The 26,791-nt window shown below is 40.3% G+C and overlaps 1 protein-coding gene across 2 annotated transcripts in view; it reads right to left on the bottom strand.

Moving 5' to 3' along the window:
• Positions 1-2,314: 2,314 nt before the first annotated feature.
• The window catches only part of PDE8B (phosphodiesterase 8B), a 53,255-nt gene continuing 28,778 nt past the window's right edge, over positions 2,315-26,791 (bottom strand). For both annotated transcript variants that reach the window (XM_048504040.1, XM_048504039.1), the window contains exons 6-22: positions 26,449-26,537; positions 25,677-25,755; positions 25,308-25,448; positions 23,371-23,459; positions 21,134-21,194; positions 19,749-19,800; positions 17,902-17,979; positions 17,245-17,321; positions 15,523-15,687; positions 13,710-13,755; positions 13,106-13,241; positions 11,491-11,689; positions 10,289-10,506; positions 9,176-9,305; positions 7,130-7,297; positions 5,885-6,014; positions 2,315-3,698 (exon numbers count right to left, since the gene is read on the bottom strand). In XM_048504040.1, the coding sequence (XP_048359997.1) occupies positions 3,577-3,698; positions 5,885-6,014; positions 7,130-7,297; positions 9,176-9,305; positions 10,289-10,506; positions 11,491-11,689; positions 13,106-13,241; positions 13,710-13,755; positions 15,523-15,687; positions 17,245-17,321; positions 17,902-17,979; positions 19,749-19,800; positions 21,134-21,194; positions 23,371-23,459; positions 25,308-25,448; positions 25,677-25,755; positions 26,449-26,537 (1,980 nt within the window). In that variant the 3' untranslated portion in view covers positions 2,315-3,576. The remainder of the gene's footprint in view (positions 3,699-5,884; positions 6,015-7,129; positions 7,298-9,175; positions 9,306-10,288; positions 10,507-11,490; positions 11,690-13,105; positions 13,242-13,709; positions 13,756-15,522; positions 15,688-17,244; positions 17,322-17,901; positions 17,980-19,748; positions 19,801-21,133; positions 21,195-23,370; positions 23,460-25,307; positions 25,449-25,676; positions 25,756-26,448; positions 26,538-26,791) is intronic.

Genomic DNA, 26,791 nt, shown 5'->3' on the forward strand with positions numbered 1-26,791 from the left:
CAATCTCCCAAGAAGAGGCTCATCTGAATGAGCAAAGAATTTTACATTCATAGCATACACTGCATTTTCCCTAAAGCTGGAAATGTACTTCTGGTATTCTAACTACATATATATATTTCAGGTAATAAAATAATTTAAAATCCAGTAGCACAGTGTTTTCTGCACCAAATTTCTATTTTATTTCAGTTGGCTAGTGTGATTAAGTTATAAGGATCAGTCTTTAATAGGTCTAAAGGTCCTAAGTTTTTACATCAGAGAAAGAGGTGGACTGCAAATCATTACTTTCCGAATACAGCAAGCCTCAATTCCAAAATGTGTGATCTGAGTGAAGCCAGCAAGTGTGAAGATGCAGGCTTTAAATTTCAGCTCCTCCCTCACTTCTTCTGAAGCTGTTTCTTCCTCTCCATTGATCATACAAACTTTAGATGTACTTTCCAATGTGGAGCAAGACTACCAGCCTTCTACTTAGATTTTGTATTTAGCCCAACAGGTTGTGAACACAAGTAAATAACAATTGCTTGGAGTAGGGAAATTTAGGATCTTCAAGATTTCTATTACTGGAAAAGTCTAAATATAATTCAAGGTCTCTGGGTTGCAGCTTTTTAACAGATGCTCAAAATGCTGCTGCCATGGTTTCTGGATATCCCGCTGGAAGTCACTCCATTCCTTTTTGTAAAACTGCACACAGTATGAGGCAGACTGTCAATTAAAATTCAGCCTGTAGGGGCAGGAAAGTGCAAATTTTGTTCAGAAGTCTCAGAAATGTGCAGGGTTTTTTGCAAGTATAGTCCAAAAACAGACAAAACAAGAGACCCATCCTATGCAAAGTTACTCTATTCTAAGACAATTGAAATTAGTGGACTTAAACTGGAGAAACCTTGCATAGGATGGTCTTTATATACTTACAGTGTATTCTCCTTATGTAATATATATGATATTTCCATTGTTTGTAGTCTCCCAGACTTGCTAATTCTGTGATTGGTTTAAAAACTGGATGACTTGATAAAGAAAACAAAATATAGAACTAGAGCTTTGTTAATAAAAATCAAATAAAGTGTAATTGAATATATGCATAAATAGTAGATTGTAATAGCAAGGATAAATACAGCAGCATGCTATTCTTTAAACAACACAATGTAGCATAATAATACAGAGCAACCAAAGTTAAGTTCTGCTAGAATTCTAACAAAAATATAGATTATACATTTCTCTGCATGGAAATTATGAGGGTTTCTTTTTACATTATTTTATATAACTTTATACAAAACATTGGAAAATGTTGGCACATCATATAAGCTACAATCATGGTCATTTTAGCAGAAAAATTAGAAAGAGTTAGCGTCTAATAGTGAAATAAGGTTATGATTGTATATGCCAGTGGTCTGAATAAAAATTTAATACTTAGCTGCTGTCCAAAATTAATCATGATATTTAAAACTAATGGCACAGTTTGCTAGAAAAGTTTCCTACACAAACATTATCAAAAATGAACTGAGGGTTATAAGCATAAGCATGGTTGAAATCCTGCACAATTCCCAATCCATTTGATAATGAAGTTTGTGCAAATGACTCTCCCAAAACAGTTTTGCCAATAAGATCTAAAAGAATACAAAAATGTTTGTGCTTGGGTACCTGTAGCATAAACTTCATACTTTAAAAATAAATGGAAAATGGCCACTGAATGTTTTCCTTAACACTATTAAAATGAAGTGTGCCTTATTAGGGCTAAATAATTTAATTTAAAAAGTTATGTATAATTAGCTCTGTTGTCCTTTTGTAAGCAGCGTACGTCAAATAATGGTACAATTGTGGGATGTCAACATTACTGGATTCTGTGTGATCTTGCGTTCTTAATGTCAAAGTCAGTATGTTATGCATAATTGCTATGGCTGCAATGATAAGGTTTCCTGTCTCCCTGAGACAGACAATGCATGTGCAGCTGTTTCCCTTCTAGAGAGAGACGAGGAGACCTCTGCATGGGTGTGGATTTTTAAAATATGGCTCATGAGTATAAGGGTATTATTTTACATTTATGGCTCATATGTATAAGCATCTTTAATACTTTGCTCCTAAAATCTGTTCCACCAGCAAATTATGTATTCTAAGAAGAAGAAGAAAAAAGTTTGGATTTATATCCCCCCTTTCTCTCCTGTAAGGAGACTCAAAGGGGCTTACAATCACCTTTTCCCTTCTCCCCCTCTACAACAAACACCCTGTAAGGTGGGTGGGCCTGAGAGATCTCCGAAGAATTGTGACTAGCCAATGGTCACTAAGCTGGCATGTGTTGGAGTGCTCAAGCTTATCTGGTTCACCAGATAAGCCTCCACAGCTCAAGTGCCAGAGCGGGGAATCAAACCCGGTTCTCCAGATTGGAGTGCACCTGCTCTTAACCACTGAACCACGCTGGCTCTCCAAGCATGTATACTAAGAAAACAATGTTGTGCTGCTGAAAGTAGGCAGTTCAGAACTATTTCTTGTATAAATTTTCATAATATGGCTCACTAAGGATGTCAGTCTTTATGTAGGACCTGGGGATCCCTCAGAATTACAGCTCATCTCCAGACTACAAAGATCAGTTCCTCTGGAGAAAATGGATGCCTTGGAGGATGGATTCTATGACATTTTACACACACACACCCTGCCCCAGAGGTCCCTGTACTCCCCAGTACAGTACTCCCCAAATCTCTAGGAGTTTCTCAGTCTGGATCTGGCAAAACCCGCCCCCAGGTCCCCTGCCAGTGGCAACCTGGTAACCCTCACCTGTCACCTGTTAGCTCACTGTCACCTGTTAGATGGCAAAGAAAAGTTTGGATTGAATCGCATTTTTGAATAGTAATGTTTCCTACTATTAACTTTATAAAACAAGCAAAAACAGATACATGAAGGTGCTTCTTATGTACCCAGGTACTGAGCACAGTGAGGATCCAATTTTCCAGAGCCTTCAATTGTGGGCACATACCTATTGTGCAAACAAACTGTTCCCTGACATGGAAGTCCAAAGGGAAACCTGATAATAAAGGCACAAGCAGATTTAGAGAAGATTGTGTGCAAATGAAACAGAACAAAGTTTGACATTATTGTGTGACATAACTGTTCTTACATTCAGAAAATGTTAATCATCTTAACAAACACAAGTTTAATTTGTTGCTTTTTCCTAACATCCCCCCGCCAATCATGTTTTGTTAGAGCTAATGGCTGCTTGTATAAAATTGTCACTCCAGCTAAACATGTTTTTAAGACTATGCTGCCCCCATATATGGGATTCATATGCATGACAAATTTTGGCTTGCAAACAAAATTATACCAATTGCTGATTACAACAGTTTTATAAAACTACCTTTAAAAGTACCTGTTGTGCTGCAAAAAAGACAGTAATTCTATAAAGCATTCATTGGTCTCTAGATTATCTTTATAAAAGCAAACATTTGCTGAATTTAGTATTTAAAAATGAGAAACTATTTTCTCCTTGCTGCCCAGTTGGTCACTTCATTGTGAAGGATATTCTGTCCCACTTGGGTCCATACCAGTGAATGGTTCACAGTGAGTGGTAGGCTATGTTGTCCCATTTTTTTCTCTTCAGCTTCCATTGTTGTTCTCTGGAGGCAGCCTGAGGCTTCTACATTTTAATTCATCTAATGTTTTCCAGTGTTTGTAATTACTTGTCAAGTGCTGCATCAGAGCAGGTAGGTGTGCAAATGCTGAAAGAGAAAGAAGCAGTGCCATTCTGCAAAAAGCTGAAATGTACAGTGTAAATGTCAGGAAACACTCCTTACTATTCACTTTTTCTGTTCATCTGCAATTGAGTGAAAATGGAATTGTAACTGTGATTCCACTCAGCACTTGATGTATGCTAATAACAGTCCTATAATCTCCATCCCCATATGCAAGATCTTAAGTACAACACCCCGTTAAGTGACAAAAGAAGTGTCTTGGAACTACTCCTTCAATCAGAAGTCTCCCAGTTTAAAGCAGCTTTTGACTCTCCAAACAGTTTATTGAATCTGGTGTTTGATTCTTGAATTGTTTTCCTCTCACATTAGTGTGTGTTTGAGGAAAACTGAACATATAGTTTCAAAATTAAGGTCAAACTTGAGAGACTAGTGGGCAAAGAGACCAGATGTCCAAAATCTGGAAGAAGGTGATGAAATAAGAAGGAATGCTGGGAGAATTGTATGAAATTGGAAAGGGATGGGAGTTGGGTTAGATTGTTCATATACAAGAAAGAACAACCTTCCAAAAAAAAACACCCCTGCAACTGAAAAAATGCATTTGGACAGCCCAATCCAGAGTCACTGGTGGCCGGGCATAGTGATGCCACCCCACTGCCTCCAGAGCAGGGGCGTAACGAGGCAGCCCTGGGCAAACTGTAGCCCTGGGCAAAACCTGAGTTGGATGCCCCCGGCGGCCACTCCACCACGACCAAATTTCTTTTTGCACCAGGACATTGGTGCCTGCAGGGGGTGCATTTTTAGACATATCAGCACCAAAATTTCAGCATATCATCAGGAGACTGTCCTTATGCTACCCCCCCAAGTTTGGTGAGGTTTGGTTCAAGGAGTCCAAAGTTATGGACTCCCAAAGGGGGTGCCCCATCCCCCATTGTTTCCAATGGGAGCTAATAGGAGATGGGGGCTACAGTTTTGAGGGTCCATAACTTTGGCCCCTCTGAACCAAACTGCACCAAACTTGTGGGGTGCCATCATCTCCAGATGATACCCTGAAATTTTGGTGCTGATACATCCAAAAATGCACTCCCTGCAGGAACATCCTAGAAATTTGCCCAAGAATCTTTGTTCTGCATTGAGTTTTCTGCATTGCTGTCAATGGGGGTTGCAGGCTGTGGGGGCACATTTCTGAAGGCACAGTCTCAAAACTTTCAGGGTCTCATCAGGAGACTGCTCTAATGATACCCCCCAAATTTGGTGCAATTTGGTTCTGGGGGGCCAAAGTTATGGATCCTCAAAACTGTAGCCCCCAATCTCCTATTAGCTCCCATTGGAAACAATGGGGGATAGGGGCACCCCCTTTGGGAGTCCATAACTTTGGACTCCCTGAACCAAACCTCACCAAACTTGGGGGGTAGCATAAGGACAGTCTCCTGATGATACGCTGAAATTTTGGTGCCGCTAGCCTAAAAACTGCGCCTCCTGCAGGCCAAAAATGGAAAACCACTAAAATACCCAAAAACAAACCCAGCATTTTGATGCCCCCCACAAGGTGATGCCCTGGGCAGCTGCCCACCTTGCCCAATGGGCATTACGCCAGTGCTCCAGAGGGCTTTCCAGTGGCACAGGGAGAAAGAAAAAGCCCCCAACTCCCTTGCTTCTGGAAAGCCCTCCATAGGGTTTAATGGACCAAGGCCAGTCCAAGACCTGGGCTGTGTAGCACAACTAGCTGCAAACCAGGGGGTAGAAGTCAACTGACGTCAGCTCCAACCCTGGAAACAATCTAGCCCGCCCCCACTACACCTACTAAAAATAGTAAACTTGTGCTGTGCTTTCAATAGAGTAGTATTTAGGACAATTTCTATGCTTTCAAGAGAGCAGGGTCATTTCTATTGTTTACTATAGATGTCATGCAACAGCAACCTAAAGCTATCATTGGGATACTGTATGTTACAGTTAAATCAGCAGAGTGGCTCACCCTTCAAGTGAGTGTGAAATGTGATTAGGCTCTATTTTAAAACGTGCATTCACCATCAACCTATTAAACCACCAGTAGCGAGTGATCCTCAGGTGTGGTTTCTGCCCAGCTGTGTTCTTTGTACCAGGTTTATGTGTCTGTTTGAATCTGGTTAGATAGAATCGTACTAGCATATGTTATTCCTATTTTGTGGGAGCATTACAGAATTAATTCCACAACTATAAAAAGTGGAACTTCTTACCATCCCAAGCATCAAACATGTCCATGATGAAGTAATCAATGAAGGATATCTGAGACTTAGGAATGCTACATGTGTTTCGGTCAAATACTGGCATAACAACTGGTAGTCCTTGCCTTTTTTCTTCATCAGTCTATAGAAAACAAAATTAATTTTAGCAGAACTGCACAAGCGAAGTAAGACATTTGGTGAGAAGAATACAGCTATCCCATTGCCTAATTAGCCATTGTGTTAGAAACTGGCCAGTGCACAGTCCATTGGTTTGGCTCATTCTTGGCAGTACAAAAAAAAAATCCTTAACTAAAATGGGGGTCATGGTGCTATTCTAATTTTTACACAAAAATTGTGATTCAAGCCAAACTATGCACAAAAGGTTTCACAGGATTTCTTTGCCATCTTTCACACACTGATATCAATATCAGTGGTTGTGTTTTTAAATGTATGTTAGCTGCCCTATGCTAACCTTGGCTGAGGAGGGCAGGATATAAATAAAATAAATAAATAAAGCTCAGGTCCCAGGAATGAGACCTAGATCACAGTTTCAGCCTCTGCCATGAAGAAGAGGAGTTTGGATTTATACCCTACTTTTCTCAACCATTAGGAATCTCAAAGTGGTTACAAACGTCTTCCTTTCCTCTCCCCACAACAGACACTTTGTGAGGTAGGTAGGTCTCAGTGAAAGAACTGTGACAAGTCCATGGTCTCCCAGCAGGCTTCATGTGCAGGAGTGAGGAAACAAACTTGGATCACCAGATTAGAGTCTACCATTCATAACCAATACACACGCTGGCTCGTGGAAAGCAGCTTGGGCAGGGAAAGATAAGGAAATGTGATTGCAGGGTACTAGAGCACTATGTAGAACCCTGTGAGCAACAGATATTAAGGAAAAATAGAAATATCACATTCTAAAGTAGCTTGTTGGGTATTCTGGCTATGGACCTTTTGTTAGATGCAAAAGGACACTTCCTACATCCATTGTGTGCAACGGCTTTAAGATAGACTGTAATGAACTTGGTATGTCTAAGGCAGAAAAACTCAAGGGGTTAAAGACAAAACTCAGAATATTAAGTACTCCATTTTCCAGAATAAGTGATTCTTTATATTTGCATCCTCACCTACTGTTGGAAGATAGACGGAAAAGTATTATAATATTCTATTTAATTTGGCAAACTTTTGCTAACTGTATGTTTGGTCTAAGTTGTATGTTGCTCTCTATTATTCAGTTCCAGAACAAACAAACTTCCATACCTGTGCAAAATATTCTTCTGAAATCCTGCCAGCCCATTCAATACAGAGTTCTAGAGGTCGACATGGATTTGCAACATCTGCGCATTTAATCATCATGCGCTTGATCAATGTTTGATTATCTGGAAAGTTCTTGAGACTGGTTGTGCAGCCACAGTCACTACCCTCACTCTGCAAAAAAAAAAAAAAAGTAGGGCAGTCTTACTTCTCACAGCCATTACAAGTTTTTAAATTATGCTATAATGTGACTGATTGTTCTTCACAACTGCCTGGTGTTCAGTGCTGAAAGCCATATGTTACGTTGAGTTGAGTGAAAAAGTTTTCTTCTTATTTGGACTTAACAAATATATAATTATCAACTACATATCTAATACCCCAATCTACTAATTGGACCCACATGACACAAAGGAAATTTTTCTCCAAACTTGGGGGATCTCCCAGATTTGCTGAAAAATATGAAAACGTTAAACAATTATATTGGGTTGGGGTTTTAACTCCCTCCCCAAAAATAATACAGCTGCTTGGACAAGCACAAATAACTTACATGAGCAGCTTCCTGGATCTTTCCAATCTGGGGCCCTGCTAGCTGCGGGGGGCCCTGCTGCCAATTGGGCAGGTTAGTTCCAGCAGCCCAAAAGCAGGACAAGGTAAGTTCAGGGGGGAGAAAGAGAGATGGGGGATTTAAAATAGAAAAGGGAAGAGGGGGAAATAAAGGGAGTGACTGACAGGATGAAAGGAGGAGAAACAGGATGGAAGATTGTTAGAGAAGAGGTGAGACAGAACGAAGCAAAGGTGGGGGGATGTGATGCACCCAGTGGTGGGATCCAAAAATTTTAATAACAGGTTCCGATGGTGGTGGGATTCAAACAGTGGCGCCGCCGCACACACGCACCTCCAGTCCCTGTTGGGCAGGGAGGTTGCTTTAGCCACCCCTTCTCGGCACTCAGAAAAAATTAGTAACCACTTCTAGAGACATGGTGAGAACTGGTTGGATCCCACCTCTGGATGCACCCTCCTCATAAGTTTCTTGCAGGTCCCCACATGTATATTCTAATAGCAAAGTCAGCCACATTTGGAGATACTCCAGAAATTTGGAGTAGAGAACAGACAAAAGATATCTTTCTACAAATGATGCCCTAGGTTTTCAGAAAAATCTGAAATCTTAAAATATGTATGTACATTGGTTTTTTTTAAAACCCAATAATGATAAAATAGAATAGAATAGAATAGAATAGAATAGAATAGAATAGAATAGAATAGAATAGAATAGAATAGAATAGAATCTTTATTGGCCAAGTGTGATTGGACACACAAGGAATTTGTCTCCGGTGCATATGCTCTCAGTGTACATAAAAGAAAAATACATTTGTCAAGAATCATAAGGTACAGCACTTAATGATTGTCATATAGGTCTAGTAAGCAATCAGGAAACAATCAGTAGTAGGAACAAATGTAGCTTTAAGAAATGGATTCCTTCAGCAGCTGTTGCTAGGTAAACATAGTATTCCAGGCTTAGTTTCTCTGAGGAGGTTTGGACAGGTTTTTTTGGCTTTTGAGGGAGGACTCAATGGAGCCAGACTTGGTAGCAACCTCTGGGTAACTTGATACCATCTGACTTGCCTGATTCTCACAGGCTGCCATCTACTGTTCAGCAGTAAATACCCTATGTTGTGAGGACAAAAAATGAGAAAAAATCCTGCTTTTGTTCCACTGTGCAGAAGGGGCAAAAGAAGTAAATAAATGAAGTAAATAAATTATAAACATAGATGAAAATGTGAGGTAGGTAAATGGTACCTTGGTTGGTGAGTGTGAAGGGGAGAATGAGGCAGGGAAAAGGGAGAAGATAAGGTGGTTTCCAGAAGGAAGGAAAGAGGAAATAATGATACAGGGAAAAAGGGATATAAGGAAAGGTAATGTATCTTCCCGCCCTACACAGATCCTGACCATCTGACTGCTGTTACAATACATATGAATAATGACCATAGTAAACAGTAAATACATCAACTGAAACAGGTAATCTTTTCCAGCTTATACTCCCGCTCCACTTACATTGGAAATACTTTCTTCTGAGGGCTTGATGATACTGTTCACAAACTTATTTACATGTTCAAAGTGTTTCGTCATTTCTGTTGCCAAAACCATGTCAATAATTGCCTGACGAAGAGTCCGATAATGATTTCTGGAAAATACAATGATGGTTAAGCTATAATTTCATAGGATATCTATTCACAGAACTGAATCTGTTTCTGGATCTCATTGTTAATACGTGTGTGTATGCTCTGTCAAGTCACAGCTGACTTATGGGCCTTTTCTGCACAGCCAGATTTGCAGGGCTGCATCAGCATGATTCATGCTGACGCCAGCTCTGGGGCCATTTGCACGAACAGCCCCACGGATTGCGCAGCTGGCAGAGCAGGCTCCGCACAGCTGCGCAGTTCCCAAAATGGCTTCTTACCATCTCCCTAGCCTCCGTCGCTCTGAGGAGGCCAGGGGATGTGCCCTCATGGCCAGAGCGACAGCTGCAGCGACAGAGGCCAGGAGGCGTGTCCCCTGGCCTCCTCAGAGCGATGGAAGCCAGGGAGAAGGTAAGGAGCTGTTTGGGGCTGGCGTAGGGAATACGCCAGCTTCCACCTGCTGCCGTATATATATATTTTCCAACTCAGATGTTCAAAGAATCTCTCCTAACTATATATATATATAGTTCCAACATGGAACTTCCAACAAGGTCCCATCTATGAATAGCCAGTTTAAAGATGGTTGATCTTTAAGAGGGGGGCTACACAGCCAAAGGGATAGAAAGTCCATGGGAACTTTATTTCCTGAGCAGCACATAGGCATGTGGTTTTGCTCTGTTCAATATGTACTCTACAACAATAATTACCTTTGAATGCCGACAACCCCAGCTACGTTTTATGACTGTGGGTTTCTTCTCACCGATGAATGCTCAGCAAGCACAATTAGACAACTGCCTACATTCCCTAATGTATCTTTTAACATTTTGGACAATTATGTGAATTTACAGGACTTCCACAATTTTTCAGAGATTTACAGTTTACATTTTATAAAATTTTGCAGGAGGCAGATTTCACACACAACACACATGTAATATCATCAGACCCTCTTTACAGGCTCAAAACATGGGAAATGGCTGAAGATGCTAACCTGCTGAGATTTTTGAAAATGTTGCATTTGTTGTCTTTTGCTGTGAGCTGGAATGCTAGAGCTGTATGGTGGCTTTCCAATACTGCAGTGTCATTGTAGAGAACAGCGAGCTCACTGCTTGCGTTACACAGGAACGAGTTGGTCCGGCCTGGATGATCCACATCGTGAACTGTGGCAGCAATTAATGCAGCTACTATGTCTAAGTGATCAAGGCTCCCCTACAAGAAAGCATTTTATTTACCAGTATTTATCAAAACATCTTTGGGCGAGTAGCAGTTAGGCATTTTAGAACCAGTGTGTTGCAGTAGTTAACTAATGTATTTATTGATCAAATTTATATTCCATCATTCCCTTGACCAGTGAAACTCGGGGTGGCTTAAAAAGAATTAAAATATAATTCAGTTGATAATCTTAAAAGCTGTAGTAATAACAACAACAACAACAATAAAAATGTAACACAATTTAAAGCCAACTGTATAAACTTGTTGAAACAAAGCTGCATGCAACAACCCAACAGTAAAATAATCTTGTGCAAACAATACAAGAATTGTAAGACATATGCAATGACTAGTTAAAAGCCTGTTGAAAGAACTAACAAGGGTGCATTCCGCACAGCATAATGTCTTTAGGACATTATAAAAAGATCCACTTTGGCATTTTGTGTTCCCACAGTGCAGGAGAACACAAGCTTTGTCAGCCAAAACATATCTTTTTTCCTGCCTCCTGAACAGATCTCTTGTCAGTTTGACAGTGGCACCTGCCATTTTGTGTGCCATAGTAGATTCTCCATGGAGATTCCCCACAAAAGTTTCCTCTGCTTGCAGCTCATCTGTTTGCTATGTCTTTGTAAAAAGTAGATGAATAAAGTTTGTTTAGTCTAGCAATCCCATATGCATGTCGTTTCCCCTTTTTTGGTTTGTTTTGAGGGGGAGGTCTGCAAAGCTACGGCAACATAAATATGCGCACACTGCAGTTTCTGTAATTGTGTTGTCACAGCTTTGCAGACCTCCCCCTCAAAACAGCCAATAGGTTTTTGGGCAGTGGGAAGGGGTGTGTTTTGTGCCTTTCCTGAGCTCCCCTCACTGCTATCTAATAAAAATAAAACATTATTATTTAAAACCAATCTTGCTACTCTTCCTTCCCTTTCTTCTCATAAGTATTCAAAAATTGAAGAAAGGGTAGTAATATACCAGAGATTGTACCTGAACTCTTTCTTTCCCCAGAAAGAATGCAGTAGCATGCAAGACATCAGCTGCGTGGGTGGAGTTATGGTAGGAATTGGAGGAATGATAGTTGGCTTCAATCACCTGGAACCAGGCTCGGAGTGTGACTTCTGAACAGTTTAAAGACTCACAGACACCAAAGCGGGCAAAAATTTTCATCCCTAGATAAACCAGTGGCCTGAAATACAGGTAGCAAGAAAATAGTAACCACGTTAGGATAGCCAGTCTCTATCCATCTATCCATGTTTTTGTCTTTGGCTGCATTCTCATGCCATGGTAGGCAGGTTTGTCCATTATTGGAACGGGCACCATTCGATGAAGTGCTTGTATATTTTCCTCACTCCTCCCAGGACAGATGAAGACTTCACTCAGACTCCAATTCACGATGACATCCAAATGGAAGCACCTGGGTGATCTGGAGATTCCTTCCATGTCACCCAGCTGCCTAAAATGAAATTAAACTGAGGTTTAGAATGTCACCTTGTGGACAAGAAAAGGCTCTAATTCAACCACTTGACCACAGCTGGATGTCATGGAGAATTAGGGATTGATTCAAGCCTTCCCAAACTATTCTGTGCATGAAGAAGGAATGGGAAGAAAAGGGTGCAAGTGGCAAGGGAAGCACATGAGCAAAGCAGGAAGATGTGTACATGCCAATCATGGACACACCTCTGCTTTTCATGATCCCTGAATGCAGCCTTTAAAGGAAGCCTTTGCTTATTAAATTATAACACCATCACTTTATTATAAGCAAAAATGCAAATCAATAACCTGAAAAGCTTGTAATCTAAATTGTTGCCATTAATAGACAAAAAAATGACTGGGAAAAGCAGGAACAGCAAGGCAAATAGGGAAGAGTAACTGCAAATGCAGATATATATTCTTGGGCTGTGTTATTTGAATGATATTTGCCAATGGGGTTTTTGAGGAGGATTCTGAAGAAAGTGAGGTAGGAGACATTATGCAGGTATACTTGGAGGAAATGCCCAACATACAGAGAGTTGGTCCATTATACCCAACTTACGTTAAACCAGATAGAAGCAAAACATATACAGAATAAAAAGGAAAAGGTATTCCTGGAAGTTGCAGAAGTTATACTCATTTCAAATATTATAGAGTAAGGCTAATGAAAACACGAATTACTCACACTCACAATTAATTACTCGCAGCAGTGGCGTAGTGGTTAAGAGCAGGTGCACTCTAATCTGTAGGAACCAGGTTTGATTCCCTGCTCTGCCGCTTGACCTGTGGAGGCTTATCTGGGGAATTCAGATTAGACTGTCCACTCCAACACACGTCAGCTGGGTGACCTTGGGCTAGTCACAGTTCTTCTGAGCTCTCTCAGCCCACCTACCTCACAGGGTGTTTGTTGGGGGTGGGGAGGGAATGGAAAGGGGATTGTCAGCCCCTTTGAGTCTCCTTACAGGGGATATAAATCCAACTCTTCTTCTTCTCCATCAACATTTGTCATTGTGGCAGGGACAGATTGATACATAAAAGCAAATTATTCATAGGTTTCTTTCATGAGACTACTACTTCAGTGACTACTCTCCTCTTCTATTTCTGTCTATCTACCAAGACAGAAAAGGCTTACCTTTTATGTGTGACAGCTTCCAATTCAAAAATATTAAAGTCCCAGCTCTCTTCGTTTTCTAATAGGTGTGCAATACAGGGTGGAACATCATTGATGAAAACAGGCACTGGGAGGTTACCGTGGCTCTGGTTCACATCTACGCAAATGAAAAACAAACTGGTTATAGTTATTCAAAGTTTTTGCACCACTCAATATTCAGCAAAAATTAAGACAGAGTCAAACAGATATGACCATGGTAGTTTCATGGTTAAAAATGGAACCACCCCAATCAAGCTGAGCTGGCAAGGCCCTGTATTTAGATGGTAGACCACCAAGGAAGTCCTAGGTCACTATGCAGAGGCAATGCAAACTACCTTTGAACGTCTTTTGTCTTGAAAATCCTATGCAGCCACGATAAATTGGCTACAACTGGACAGCATTTTCTACTACCATCATTTTATTTTATCATGTTTTTAATTTTTTTAGTGATATGTGTTTGTTTAATTTTTATGGTGTTTATGATGGGGCTTTATTAGTATGTTTCTAATCTGTTGGTTGTGTTGGTGGCCCTGATGAGTGAAGAAAGATGGGGTTTAAATTTTGGAAATAAAATAAAACAACTTACTTTTAGAAAATACATACTCATTTCCCGACAACCTTCTCAAGCCATCCTACAACAAAGCAAAATGGTATAATCTGTGATAGGTTTTATATGGTAAAGAAAAAGGTAGGAAAATGCACTTTCAAAAGCTGAAGCAGAAAAGTGCTGAGACATCCAGAATAAATATAACAATCCAAAGTGCTACTAAATTTATCAACTTTGAGATTTTAATACTGTGTTTCAAAATATTGTAGAACCATATATAGTTCTTTCTTATATAAATACTCTGTTTCTGGAAAACTGTAGTCTATTGATTCTATTAATAAAATCAAATACATTCTGTAGAGAATATAATGCAATTTTTGGACTGTCCAATATCTAATCACTATTTTACAAAAATAAAGTCAAACTTCCCTGATGTCTGATGTTCAACAAACTTGGTATTCTTTTCTGGGTACCCTTCCTTTTGCTGTTGTTTCACACATTCTAAAACGTACAGGAAACTTTATATAGCTGTTATGTACCAGGCCTTGAGAACTTGGGATAGCCCAATTCAGAGCCCCCAGCAGCCAGGGACAGAACCACAGAAGTGCTGACCCACTGAAGAAAAAGTCAAACCACCTCCCCAGACGCTGGAAAGCCCTCCATAGGGCTTAATAGACTTTTGGTGGTGTAAGTCCAAGACCCCGGCAACAACACAACTAGCGCAAACCCAGGGTGGAAGCTAATATTAGCTCCGCCCCCTGTTAATGCCCTTCCCTCCACATGCAGATGTCTGGTTAGGAAGTCAATGCAGCTCTTCCAGTTTTCATCACCACAGAGCTGAGGGGTGGCTGGCTGCCAACACCTTTACTCCCTCCACTAGAAAAGCTCCTTGTGCCGGCAGAGGGGGCAAATGCGGCAGTGCAGTCCTGTGCCTCCTCTACAGGTGGATTCCCTTCCCCCCCATCTGGATTGGGTCATAAACTGGAACTAGGATCCAGTTTCTAGAATTAGACAGAAGCAATACTGAATTTTTGAGCAAAAGCGAGGAAGTAGCTACCAAGTATTGTCAAAGGCTTTAGTGGCCAGAATTGACTGACTGTTGTGGGTTTTCTAGGTTCATCATCATGTAAACAGAGGTTCAAGCTTTACAATTCTTCCCTTTGTACAGGCTACTATTTTCTCCCACAATTTTTTCTGTTTACTTTTGTTGCACTGTATCCAGGAATGTCATAAATAAATTAAGAAACTGAAATAAAATGCAATTAAGAGATGTAGGCTTTGAGCAGAAGCTCAGGGCTATTGTTACCAGTTTTCCTTCATGTATGAAAAGCCATGTGAAGATGTGTATATCATCATTTGTGAAAACTCACACTAGTGTCTGTTTTCTTGTGAAAATCCTGAGGTATGAACGCAATTCTGGGGTATGTGATCCAAACAGTGAACCTTTCTTGCAGCAGGTTTACTGAAATGGCATGGAGCCAGGCCTGGAGTGGGAAGTTGAAATGGCCCTAGAGCAAGATAGAGTGGTCCCCGCAGGGCTAAGAAAGGCTACTGGGACTTGGCTATGTTTGCTCCAGGTTGCCAGCAGCTCCCCAGAGCAGTGGCCCATCGGCTCCATCCCTCTGTAAGTTAATTGGCCAGTCTGCCCTTGTCTGGAGCTATGCTCTGAAGGTGACACTTGAGTTAACCATCTTGTTTTGCTTTATAGTAGATGATGATCTGGAGCAACAGAGCCACTTGCTTTAAGTGGAAAAATGGAGTTTGGTTCTCAATCAGAAGAATGTGCATTTTCAACAGGTAGTTCTATATTGTTTAGTGAAATTGATTGCTTGAATATTGCCTTTGTACTCACAGTCATCAAACCTCCAACAAGATCACTAGTGTGAGGATCTTCATCTTTGGTACCTAGTTGAGGAGAGTAAAGCTCTGTTGTCCGTAAGATTTCCAAAACTCTGTCTAAGGCCTCTGCAACAGTCACAGGACTGTTCTCTTGAGCTGAATTGATTATATTAATAACCTGTAGAGTTACAAAGAAGATAACTGCATTGTATATAAAAATCCCATTGCTGATTTTAGACATTTCTTATATATAAGAAGAATGTAAAAAGGCTGCAAACTGTTAAAGTCGGTTATTGCTTTAGTTCTACATTGTAAGCTGCTTTGGGCAGATTCCCTGGAGAGTCAGCATAAGAATTTTCCAAGCAAGCAAACAAACAAACAATCTAATTCTTATACACAGCTTTGAGTTCCACCTGAGAAGAAAAACAATGTATAATTTTCAATAAGAAAATATTGAAATCATTTCTATCCTTTCTGAAGATATTGAAAATGTGAGAAAATCTAAAATTTAACAAAGTAATGCTATTATTATTAGAGAAAAAGGCCATATTAATATTTTCTTTTCTATATCAGTGAGAAGCAAAAAAGCTATACCTTTTCCCAAACAAACAAAAAAGACAGGAGAAGTGTGAATTAATACACTACATCTTCCTGGATCTTTTTGTGGAGGAATGTTCTGTTGAAGCCTAGTGCTGCCCCCCCCCCCCCCCTGCCGCCCCCGGATTCTCTTTTAAGGCTAGAGAATCGTATTTAAGCGCCAACTTTGTCAAAACCATTATCTTTCGCAATGTACACATAGCACTTTAATAAAAGAGCATTTATAGTGCTCCAGATGGCTGTCAGCATCACTTTCATTTTCTTACAGCTGCCCACCCCCTTTTGTTTCAGTGGGCGTAACTGTAAGAAAATATCAGTTGCCTGTTTCCTGTGAGTTTACTGTCAAAGATATATGAAAAATAAATAGCACTGCCACCATTTATGCACTTGGCAAGCAACATTCAAATTTCCCTAGCTTCAACATGTTCACTACTTTTATCTTTCTGTTGCTAAGAAAGTGCAGAAAACATATTAGGTATGTTCACATGTAGTAATAAACTATGAGTTGGATGTCATGGCTTTCTGCATGTGCAACAGTAATTGAGCAAAATAAAGTCTGTATTCTGTATTCCACTAAGTGTAAGCTATTGTACAACGTTCCTTTCTATGTGTGGAAAACACAGCCAAGGTATTTGATTGAGTCAATACTGTATATACCCTTCTGTTTGGTGGGCGTTCTTCAGGAAGTCACAGCTCTCCATTTTATCATGGCCCCCAGAGAGGTGACTTGGAAGCAGATTGAAGTTGGAAATTGTTTAAATGCTTTTCTGTATTATAAAAATGCACTTTGCACAGTACTTGTGATTAATTACTAACTTTTATAGAATGAATAAACACATGAGGCAGCACCAATATATGACTACACAATGGCACAGCTATATGCACACGTTCTGTGAACATTTAGAGTTGCAGATGATTTGCAAGATGGAAGCATTACCTGAAAAATGTACCACTGTCTTTTCCTTAGATGAAAATGTATACTAACTACAAATTCATAAGTGAAGTGGTCAAAGATAACTCTTCTGGCTGAAAAAATTCAGGACCTCCTCTTCCTTAAGCCATCTGATATGTCTTGCTATGCCGAGTCTTTCAACAGCTCTGTGCATGGAAACAACCTTAGAAAATATTTTACTCCTACCTTTGTAATTGGAGCTTCTATCGTCATGGAGTGAATTTTTGCCACAGATGAATACCGACGAGTCTGTAAGCTTGGGGCTGCCATTAAACATAAATGTTTGTTTTTGAGAGCAAATAAAAACTGTATTTTAATACAATGATTAGGTCCTATAAATCCAAGCACTTATTTGAAAACGAAGGTTGTAAGACATGAAACCCCCCCCCCCACACACACACACATAGAAAACGTAGAGGACCAAAGGCAACATTTTCTTATGAGAGCCATAAGAACATTTTCTTATGAGAGATTTAGGAGGAGGAGAGGGCTACCACTTAACAGTGGGACCCCAAATATCTTTGTCCCCAAAGCAGCTTCTGGCCCTGATTTGATCTCAGCCAGTGTCCTACCTAACCAGGGAATTATAAATGGTTTACCACCAAGAAGTGATCTGCAAAATTTTGTCCATTGTTCATTTCATTCCTTATTTTCTCTTCTTTGCTACAGTTCAGGTAGTATAGAGCTAATTGTCATAAAAGCCTTAAAAGCCAAAAAAAGCCATAAAAGCCAAATTGTCATAAAAGCCAACAAATCACATGCCATCCCCTAGGATTTTAGCAATAAGAAAGACTTCTGATTGTTGCAAGATTTCTGGCTTTGTAACAGCATATATTTTCTTACCATCACTGCTTCGAGAAGTTATTGATTTGACATCGATGGATTCTTTTCTCCTGTTCTTGCATCTGAAGGCGTGAGATTCTATAAATATTACAGGAAGCATTTTAAAGTGGTGTCGCACCTACATATGCTCTGGATTAACAATGCAAATCTTAATTCTCTCACTTTCACAGCCAAAGAATTTTATAGCAGAACATATCATGATCTATCTATGATCACAAAGCAGGGTGGGCGAACCTACTATAAAAAGAAAAACAATTTTCCTTTAGTTCTGAACCTTAAAGATTATCTATGTTGTTCTTAATTTGATATGATAGTAATGCACAGGAATCACAGGAATAACTCTATTCTCCTTTGCAGCTGTTCATTATACAAATCAAAACTGTCAGGATTCAAGATGGCTGCTTCTATATAACTACTGTAATTTGTGCACCATGATCAATGGAACTCACTGATCTCATAGGAATTATTAATCCTCTGCATAATGAGTTGCTCTCACAACAGAACACTTTTGTACTTCTTAGTCATTTCTGAGATCAGCTGCAAGTGAAATTAAAATGCCGCTTAAGATGGTGCAAAAGTCCTGTCCCTATGGGTAAAACTCTATTACACACTTACCTGAAAGCAAGTCTCATTCATAAAGATTCTGTTTCTCTCTGCAGCTATCCGTTTATATCATATTCTTTGGCTTTTATTGTTTCTTTGGTTTCTTTCCTTAATTAATTATCCCCTGCTCTCTTACACTTACATTTCTGTATTGATGCTTAATTACTGTTTCTTGGGAGGGAGTTTAATTAACACTTTTCTGTTTGCAGTCAAAGTACTGCTCATTAATTTTTATTTTTCATAACTGCAATTTTGTAATTTTTTAAATTCCTGTGATTGCAATTAGGAAAATTAAAAACAAATCTGCGAGCAATCACTTTCACTGCAAAGGAAAAACAATAATTAAATCATGTCTGCAACCATGGATCAAGGACTCATAATTAAGGATTGCTCTAGGATTGCTGTGGTCAGTGTGACTGAAAGGAAGGAACCAATGCAGTGAAAAAGAACCAGCTAAACAAAAAATGTGCAATCTCAACCGTCCTCGGGGTGGTTTTTTTGCATGATTTTTGAAATCCTCTCTCTCTTCCAGTCTGTTCAAATGATATGTATCACTGCACAGGCAAGGCCGGCTCAAACAATGTTGACTGAGTTTATTAAGGATCTCAAGACTGCCTTCTGCTTCACACTACAAGAAGAACAGGTACACAGAGGTTTATAAAATGATGCATGGGGAACAGAAAGTGGATAGAAGAATATTTTCTCTCTTTCTAATAATCTTAGAAGTTAGGGGCGTGAAGTGAAGTTGATGTACAGGACAAATGAAAGGAAATACTTATTTACTCAATGTTTAATTGAATTGTGGACTTCACTACCAGCAGACATAGTGATGGCCACAAGCAGAGATGGCTTTAAAAGATGGTTAGACAAATTCAATGGCTGCTAGTCATGGTGAGTTAATGGAACCTTCACATTCAGTGCTAACAGGCAACATCACTGACGGTCTTGGCATCTATGCCCTGTTTGTTGGCCCTCCAGAGCAAGTGATTGGTCACAGGATGTTGGCCTAGCTAAACCAGAGCAAGTGGTTGGTCAACAGGATGTTGGCCTAGCTAAACCATCAGTTTAATCCAGCAGGGCCCTTCTTTATGTTCTAAGCAGTTTGTCATGTGAACAATTTCCAAGCAATAGGAAATACTGTCACACAGAAGGGTTTCTCAACTGTCTCTATGGGGGTGCCATTCAGAACAAAAGCAGGTTCTTCATTTTCCACTGAGGCCATATAAGGAAAAACATTTTCTTACCTGAATGAAACTGATCTCCTGAGCACTTCCCATCATGATGAATCTTGTAGCTCTGGTATCACATGAAAAGGGGAAAAGAGAAACAAACACATAAACCTTTGACTGCTAAAACTGAACTCCACAGATACTCATATATCTACAAATTGCATACGATGTGTGTATATATACTTCCTGTGCCTCCATTTGGCATAAAAACCATTTGACTATCTCCACAACCAAGAGGTAGTTATTTTTTTTCATTTCTCTGAACAATGAGTCCCATGTAATTGTAAAAGATGCATAATTTTCAACCACTTTGGATATTCCCCTTCACAGTGACAGCTGCACACAAAAGTGACACCCTTGAACTTGGTTCGAACAACTGGCAGGGGAGAAGGGCTGAATCCACTCATGGGAGTGGCACGCAGCTGTGCCACTGGATTTGCCCTCCCCAGAGCAGTTGCCCCAGTGGAGGGGTGGTTCCTCTGGTGTGCGGCTGTTGCAGACCTCCCCAGTACTGGACATGGCGCTGGACACTTTGCCAGTAATTCAGGACCCCTGCCTTTTCCCTGTCTGCTCCTTGCTTCTAGTATGTAAACTGCCTGGACCAGCTGTTGCCCCCTCCCTCAACAACTGGATTAGGAGGGCAGCTCTTTCTCTAACATAATGAGAAACTGAAACTGATTTTAAATCAGAATTATTTGACTATAATGTAATCACTGGACCAACTGAAATGTTCTTCATATAAAAATCTGACGAACTTTGCATGGATTCGTAGGTGTTTACCTTCAGGAAAAATAAGCAATCAGTTTTAAGGTACTGGCAAAAGCTGTTAGTTTAGAGCTCTCCCATGTTTAGAGACTCGCGGTTCTGTTTGGCTGCCTGCTGGGTGTACCGCTCATGGGAAGTGCCAGGTGCTTGATTTCTGCCGACTAACTTGTTCTGATTTGTTCTGGCAGGTTGAGTGATGACCCTTTTGCACAGATCATATGTATTTGGAAGGGAAAGGGTCTTGTTGCCGGATCCCTCCTGGCCTTTGCCTGTGTTATGCTGGCGGCCTGGGCCTCAGATTTATGCTGTCAAAAAGGCAGCGTAAGTCCATTCAGCCCCATTGGGGCTTCTCAGTGGTGGGGAGACTTTTTTTTTTTACTGTTCAGGCCTCCCCACACCTCTGGGAAGACTCCATGAGAGCGGCAGGGCAGCCTCACTGTGGTGCTGCAGCCGGCCACAGCTAAGTTTAGATGGGGCTTTAAAAGCGTATCTCACTTGCCGAAATTTTCAAAATAACCTGACAACATTCAGATTTAGAATTTATACTCTCTCTCTCTCTCTCTCTCTCTTTGTTGCTATGGAAGAAAATTGTTAATAAAATTGGCAGTTTATATACCATAAAGTGAACATGGTACCTGTTTGTTGCCTTCGTTGGTGCAACACAGCTTCTTGATGGATACAAAATGTCTGATTTTCCTAGTAATATAAAATAATCCATGGTTACTAATAGACAGAACAAGAATGGAAATAGTGATTAAATTAACTTGCAATTAGCCGTTTGTAAAAAAAAAAACTCGATGGCTTTTCTTTTTTTAAAAAAAAATTCAGGATTCCATCTAGTTACTTCCTTTCACTAAATAAGGTCTCTTCCTCTGAAAGAGTAAGGTCTTTCTGATCCTCACTTTGCAGAAAGAAATAATGGATCCAACCCAATATAAATAGTTATATAGTTTATCCCAGGGCCAGAGCTAGGGGGAAACGTGCCCCTGCCACATCCCCGCCTGCCCAGGAACGCCCTGCCACACCCCCAGAACATCCCTGCCATGCCCCCACCATGCCCCTGCACCAGAGTATGCCCAGTGCATCACGCACACCTCCGCCCCCTTGGCGCTATGCCACTGGTTTATCCTGTGCTCAATAACATTCCCATTTTTTGATGGGTTTCCTTACTTGTAAACATTCCATGAATCTGAGAAATCTCTTTAACTTCAACCAATCAGGAAGTATACTGGTTAGCTCACTTGAATTCCCCTACCCCTTCTCCAAAGCCAAAGAAAAAGAAACCTTGTTTTTGTTGAAGGCTATAATAAGCCAGAATCTGCCCCTAAACTATGCTCACTACATTCATTTTCTGCTAGGGTACTGTGAGTGTCATGCCTTGTAGCAATCAGCCCTGCCTTGAAAATTCCTGTGTACACTTCTGGTCATTTCACCTAGCTACAGAAGTCTTCCCATTCTCAGCTCATGTTACATGCCTCTGCCTCTTGGAAAGCTCTTCCCTTGCATTTACATTATATATTATTGGCTTTCCAGATGTTTGGGACTCTTGCTGAGGAGCTAGATTTCTGGAACCTACTTGGATAGGCACAAGTCCTGCTTCACCATCTCATTCTATCTCTTAGGCCTCTTCTTGCTCTTTCTTGAGTGATTCTTATTGCAGAGCATGTGTAAGTGTTTGGAACAGTTGTATCTCAACATGGACTCAATGACACAGTTCCAAATATTTAAGAAGCACTTCAGTTTTCTTAAGAGGGGAAACAGCATACACTGATTCACACTTCTGCTGAAGCCTACTCAGCCCCACAAAATTGTTCCTGAGGTTAGCAGATTCTCAGGAAGAGCACAAAGGACAAAGCTGGGGTCTTCTGTGGAAGGAGGAAATTGACAGAAATTGTTAACCCTGCTTCAGAAAGCTTCAGTGCCCTTAAGGCTTCTGGGTGTGTGGTCAGATACATGCCATTATTGTGTCTCACTGAATGTGCTAATCAGTTGTCTCAGGATCTTAGTACTTAATTCAGACTTGCACTAGGAACTTTGTTAAACGACAACAACAATCTTTTCATAGCCATCTGAGTGTATGATTGTCCCAATTGGACACATTCTTTTAAACCAGGAATATAGCCTAAACGAGGAATTCCTAGGAGTGAGAAACAAGATGGTTTCCTTCCTTACACTTAGGCTTTCTAAGTGTGAAGCTGGAACCAAACAAGAAGGGTGGCACCATTCCCATTTTTGTCTATCTAGGATACATGTTCTTCCTAATCATACAAAGTAACAATTGCATTAAAATTATGATGTAATTGAGATTAGTGGAGTTGCACTGGTCATAATGGAACCTCCTAACTCTTTAGTCAATATGCAAGGAATTAGCAACATTTCTTCTTACACAATTAATGATTAAAACATGGAATTCACAAGCATGGATGAGCTTTAAAAGGGGATTAGGTAACTTCATGGAGGATCGGTCCATCGGTGGCTATTAGTCATGGTGACTAAAGGGAACCTCCACACTGAAAAGCAGTAAACCTTTGAATACTATTGCTAGGAGGCAACATGGGTGTAAGCCTCAGTGTATATATGCCCTGTCATTAGTCTTCCAGAATAATTGGTTAGCCATTGTGTGAAACAACATGTTGAACTACAAAGACCACTGGTTTGATCTAGCAATGCTGTTCCTATGTTTTATGTCCACATTAGTAACACAGTAGCATTTATGCATGCATGTATACTAAGTGAGACTGGTGTTTGTGTGTATGTTTAGTGTGTGCATACACATATATTAAGATAATTAGCTAAATAGATAACACATACATATGCATGAGTCTGCATAATTAAGGGAAAATACAGATGATTTTTTAGTTAACACATTTACCCTCCTTGGCCAGTCACAGGAGTTATCTTCACATGCTGTTGAATATTGTCTCCTGATTTCCTCCGTGCATAATAAACTCCTTGCCATTCCTAAATAATACAGCAATACACAAGGCAGAACACAATTCTGTTTTCAGAAACAACAAACCAAAGTGGATAGCATTTAAGATACTATATCCTACTGACACAGGTTCAAGTACACCAGTTTCCGAGTCTTTTAAAGATTCATAGCCATAATAAAGAATGGAACATGAAGAAATTTACAGTCGAATCTGAGGGGGAGGGGAATCTGTGGGCATTCTGTGGGCGTTCTAGGAGTTGGGGTCAACTATGGTTGGCCTCCAGTGCCCAGTTGGCCCCTGTGTGCCAGAGGAGCCCTTGTCGGAGATATGCCACAATTTTCGTGGCATATGTCTATTCTTCCCCATGGGAGATTCTTCCGTGAGCTTCCTTTTAAAACTTTTTTTGGGTTTCCCATGCTATAGGAAAGCCCTGTGGAGCGGGCAGGCCAGCATCAGAGTGGAGCTGTCCCAGGCTGCCAGCTCAGTCTGGATTGGGCTGTTAGTCCATCATGTTCTGTCACAAATTTCTAACCAAAAAAAATGAATTTATACTATCTTCGGGAGTCTTATAACACTTATCACATTTCTGCTCAAGCTAATTACTTATCCCACTTCCTTTAATTTAGGTAACATTTACTACATGGAAGGCAATATGAATAGGACTTTTTACATTTAGGTAACATTTACTACATGGAAGCCTCTTGAACAGAACTTTTAAAGCAAAGTAAATGCCAAAAAAAGAATACTGGTGAGATCAGATGAACAAGAAGTCACAATTTCCTATAACAACACTATCATGAACCTCGACTGGGTCCTTAACAGTGCAGTCCGGGGGAGGGGGGCAGGGTAGTTGCAGCCGGTCCAGGGACTGTGCAGCTGTGCCACCTCCTAGGAGGTTTGCTGCGCCACAACCAGCAAGCCAAATGCGATGCTCCCCTAACCTCTGAAAGACCCACTATGGAGCACAATGGGCTGAGCCTACCTTTTCGCTGGTGTAAGTCTGTGCTGGCAAATGTGAATTCAGGAAGCTGGTTAAAACTGGCTGCACCTTTGGGAACACCCCCTTCAGCACCGGCTTGGACTCCTGCAACGGAGGAGCCCTGGAATCATGGCTGTGTTGGTGCCAGAACACCCCCTTCAGCACCGGCTTGGACTCCTGCAACGGAGGAGCCCTGGAATCATGGCTGTGTTGGTGCCAGAGTGTTGCATGGCCATGCAGCTCCCCAATACCAGGATAAATGCTTTTTATGCCAGTATAAGTGGCATTTATGCCAGTGCTGGGATCACACTGCCTCCTCAGCATCCCCCCCCCTCCGCTCAGGACTGCACTGCTAGTCTATATTAACATGTTATGGATGCCAATGATAAATGGATTAGAACCAGGAACAATATGTCCCTTATTTTAGAAGTGGTCCACCCATGTCAGGCAGAACGCAGATATTTGCCTCGCCAATAGAATTCAGTTTCCAGATTCCATGCAAAAAAGCCAGGTTTTGTTTTAAGTCTCAGCTCTGCATATTTAAGATGCATAAATCTTCAAGTTCCACTTGCACAATGTGTTGCTTTATGCTGGCTGGTCTTAATCAAAGGTATTACACAGCTTCTGCTTTGGATTTGACAACAGATCAATATGGCTGCCTACCTTTTTAAAATCATAATCACTGGCATTACAAAAAATGTAATGGATAATGTCTTCTCCGTTCTCTAGAACAGATCTAAGATCTAGCTACCTGTATTTGCCAACAAAGCAACAGCTAAAATGAAGCGTTTTTAAAATCTGTAATGTACCAAAAAGGAACTGAGGAAGAACATTTTGAACTCCAAAACAAACCACAGCTTGATAATTTAAGGATACAGGAGGAATTGGGTCACCTACTTTTCCTCTTTTGATACATGTGTTGATTGTGTCCAGTAAGTCTGCACGGTTTTTGTCACTTTTTGGAAGTTCAGTGAGCTCCTTTCCTATTAGCTCTCCTTTTTGATAGCCCATCATTCGCTCAAAAGCTGGATTAACATACTGTAAAACAGCAAAGTCATGTCTACAAACAGGTAAAGCTCAAGCTTAGAAGTGCATCCAACCAGCATGTGCTGTGTTCAGTATCCAGCACGCATACTACATGCACATTTTATTGTAAAAAACCTCTCCCACTAGCTAATCAAAAAGCAAAGCAAAAACATAACAAAAGCCTAAAGAGATGATGACAGAATTGTGGGGCAATAGATAAAAATTCTGCCTTTTCCATACCTGAATAACATGATCATCACTAGTTATTTCTATAGCTTCATGACAGTGGTCTAGAGCTGTAAACACTGAATTGCAAGCCCTGGAATAAACAAATGATTATATACTGTTAATATTGATAACCACAACATCACAGAGTTATAGTAGTACATGGATCAGATAGAGGGAAAACACGGAAACACAGAAACCTTTTTTATTAAAAAGTCTTTCTTTTTGGAAGACATTGGTTCAATGAACCTGCTTTAATACATGTATTTATAGATAGAATACTTTATGGAAACTCCACTTGCAGTAAACTTGAAATAACTACAGCTGCACCCTTCCAAAAAACAAACAAACAAATAAATAACGGAAGACATGGATCCAAAGGATTTCCGTTGCCTAAAATGTTTCTACTGACGTTCCTTTACTTAACATTATCAAACACATTCTCATGTGAAACTTTCAGAATATCTTTAATTCCCACTGAAACTTTTCTTTTAAAGATGCATTACCTGGCAAACCATCTCTGAACCTCTCGTCTTGAAAATCCTACAGCATGCGCACGTGCACGTGCACGCGGCCGCACGCACACACACACACACACTCCAGATTCTCAAAACAGACATACACATACAACGGCTGTTCTAGCCTGCAAGTTCAAACTGTCAGATAAGCTATTATCTGTACACACCCTAATTACACAATATGCAAGTCCCACAGATAAAAGCATTTCCCATTGTGCATTATGAATCTGGTACTTCCTTTATATTTTTTTGCATATACTTTCACGTACCGTAGTTTGAATTGTGACCGTACCTCACCATATTCAATTTGAATCAGTTCATTGTAACATGCGATTATGCTGCTATTCTCCCAAAAAACCTGGGAAGGGGAGAAGAAAGAGAAACAGGATAAGAAATTAATACAATTGGTTTTAATCATTTGTGTATACTACTATTAAGTTCCCACTTAGAACCAAATGAAATGTTATATGCTTTTAATTAGTTTGGTTGGAATTCCTGAGACTTGACTCTCATTGTCCTCAGTCAGATGGATAAATCAGCCTTGTATTAAGTCATGCCATTGACTTGTGTAGCTCAGCATCACTTAGTGTAAGGAGGCAGATGACTTTCCTA

Source organism: Sphaerodactylus townsendi, linkage group LG07, assembly GCF_021028975.2.
Source record: "Sphaerodactylus townsendi isolate TG3544 linkage group LG07, MPM_Stown_v2.3, whole genome shotgun sequence".
Classification (NCBI taxonomy): domain Eukaryota; kingdom Metazoa; phylum Chordata; class Lepidosauria; order Squamata; family Sphaerodactylidae; genus Sphaerodactylus; species Sphaerodactylus townsendi.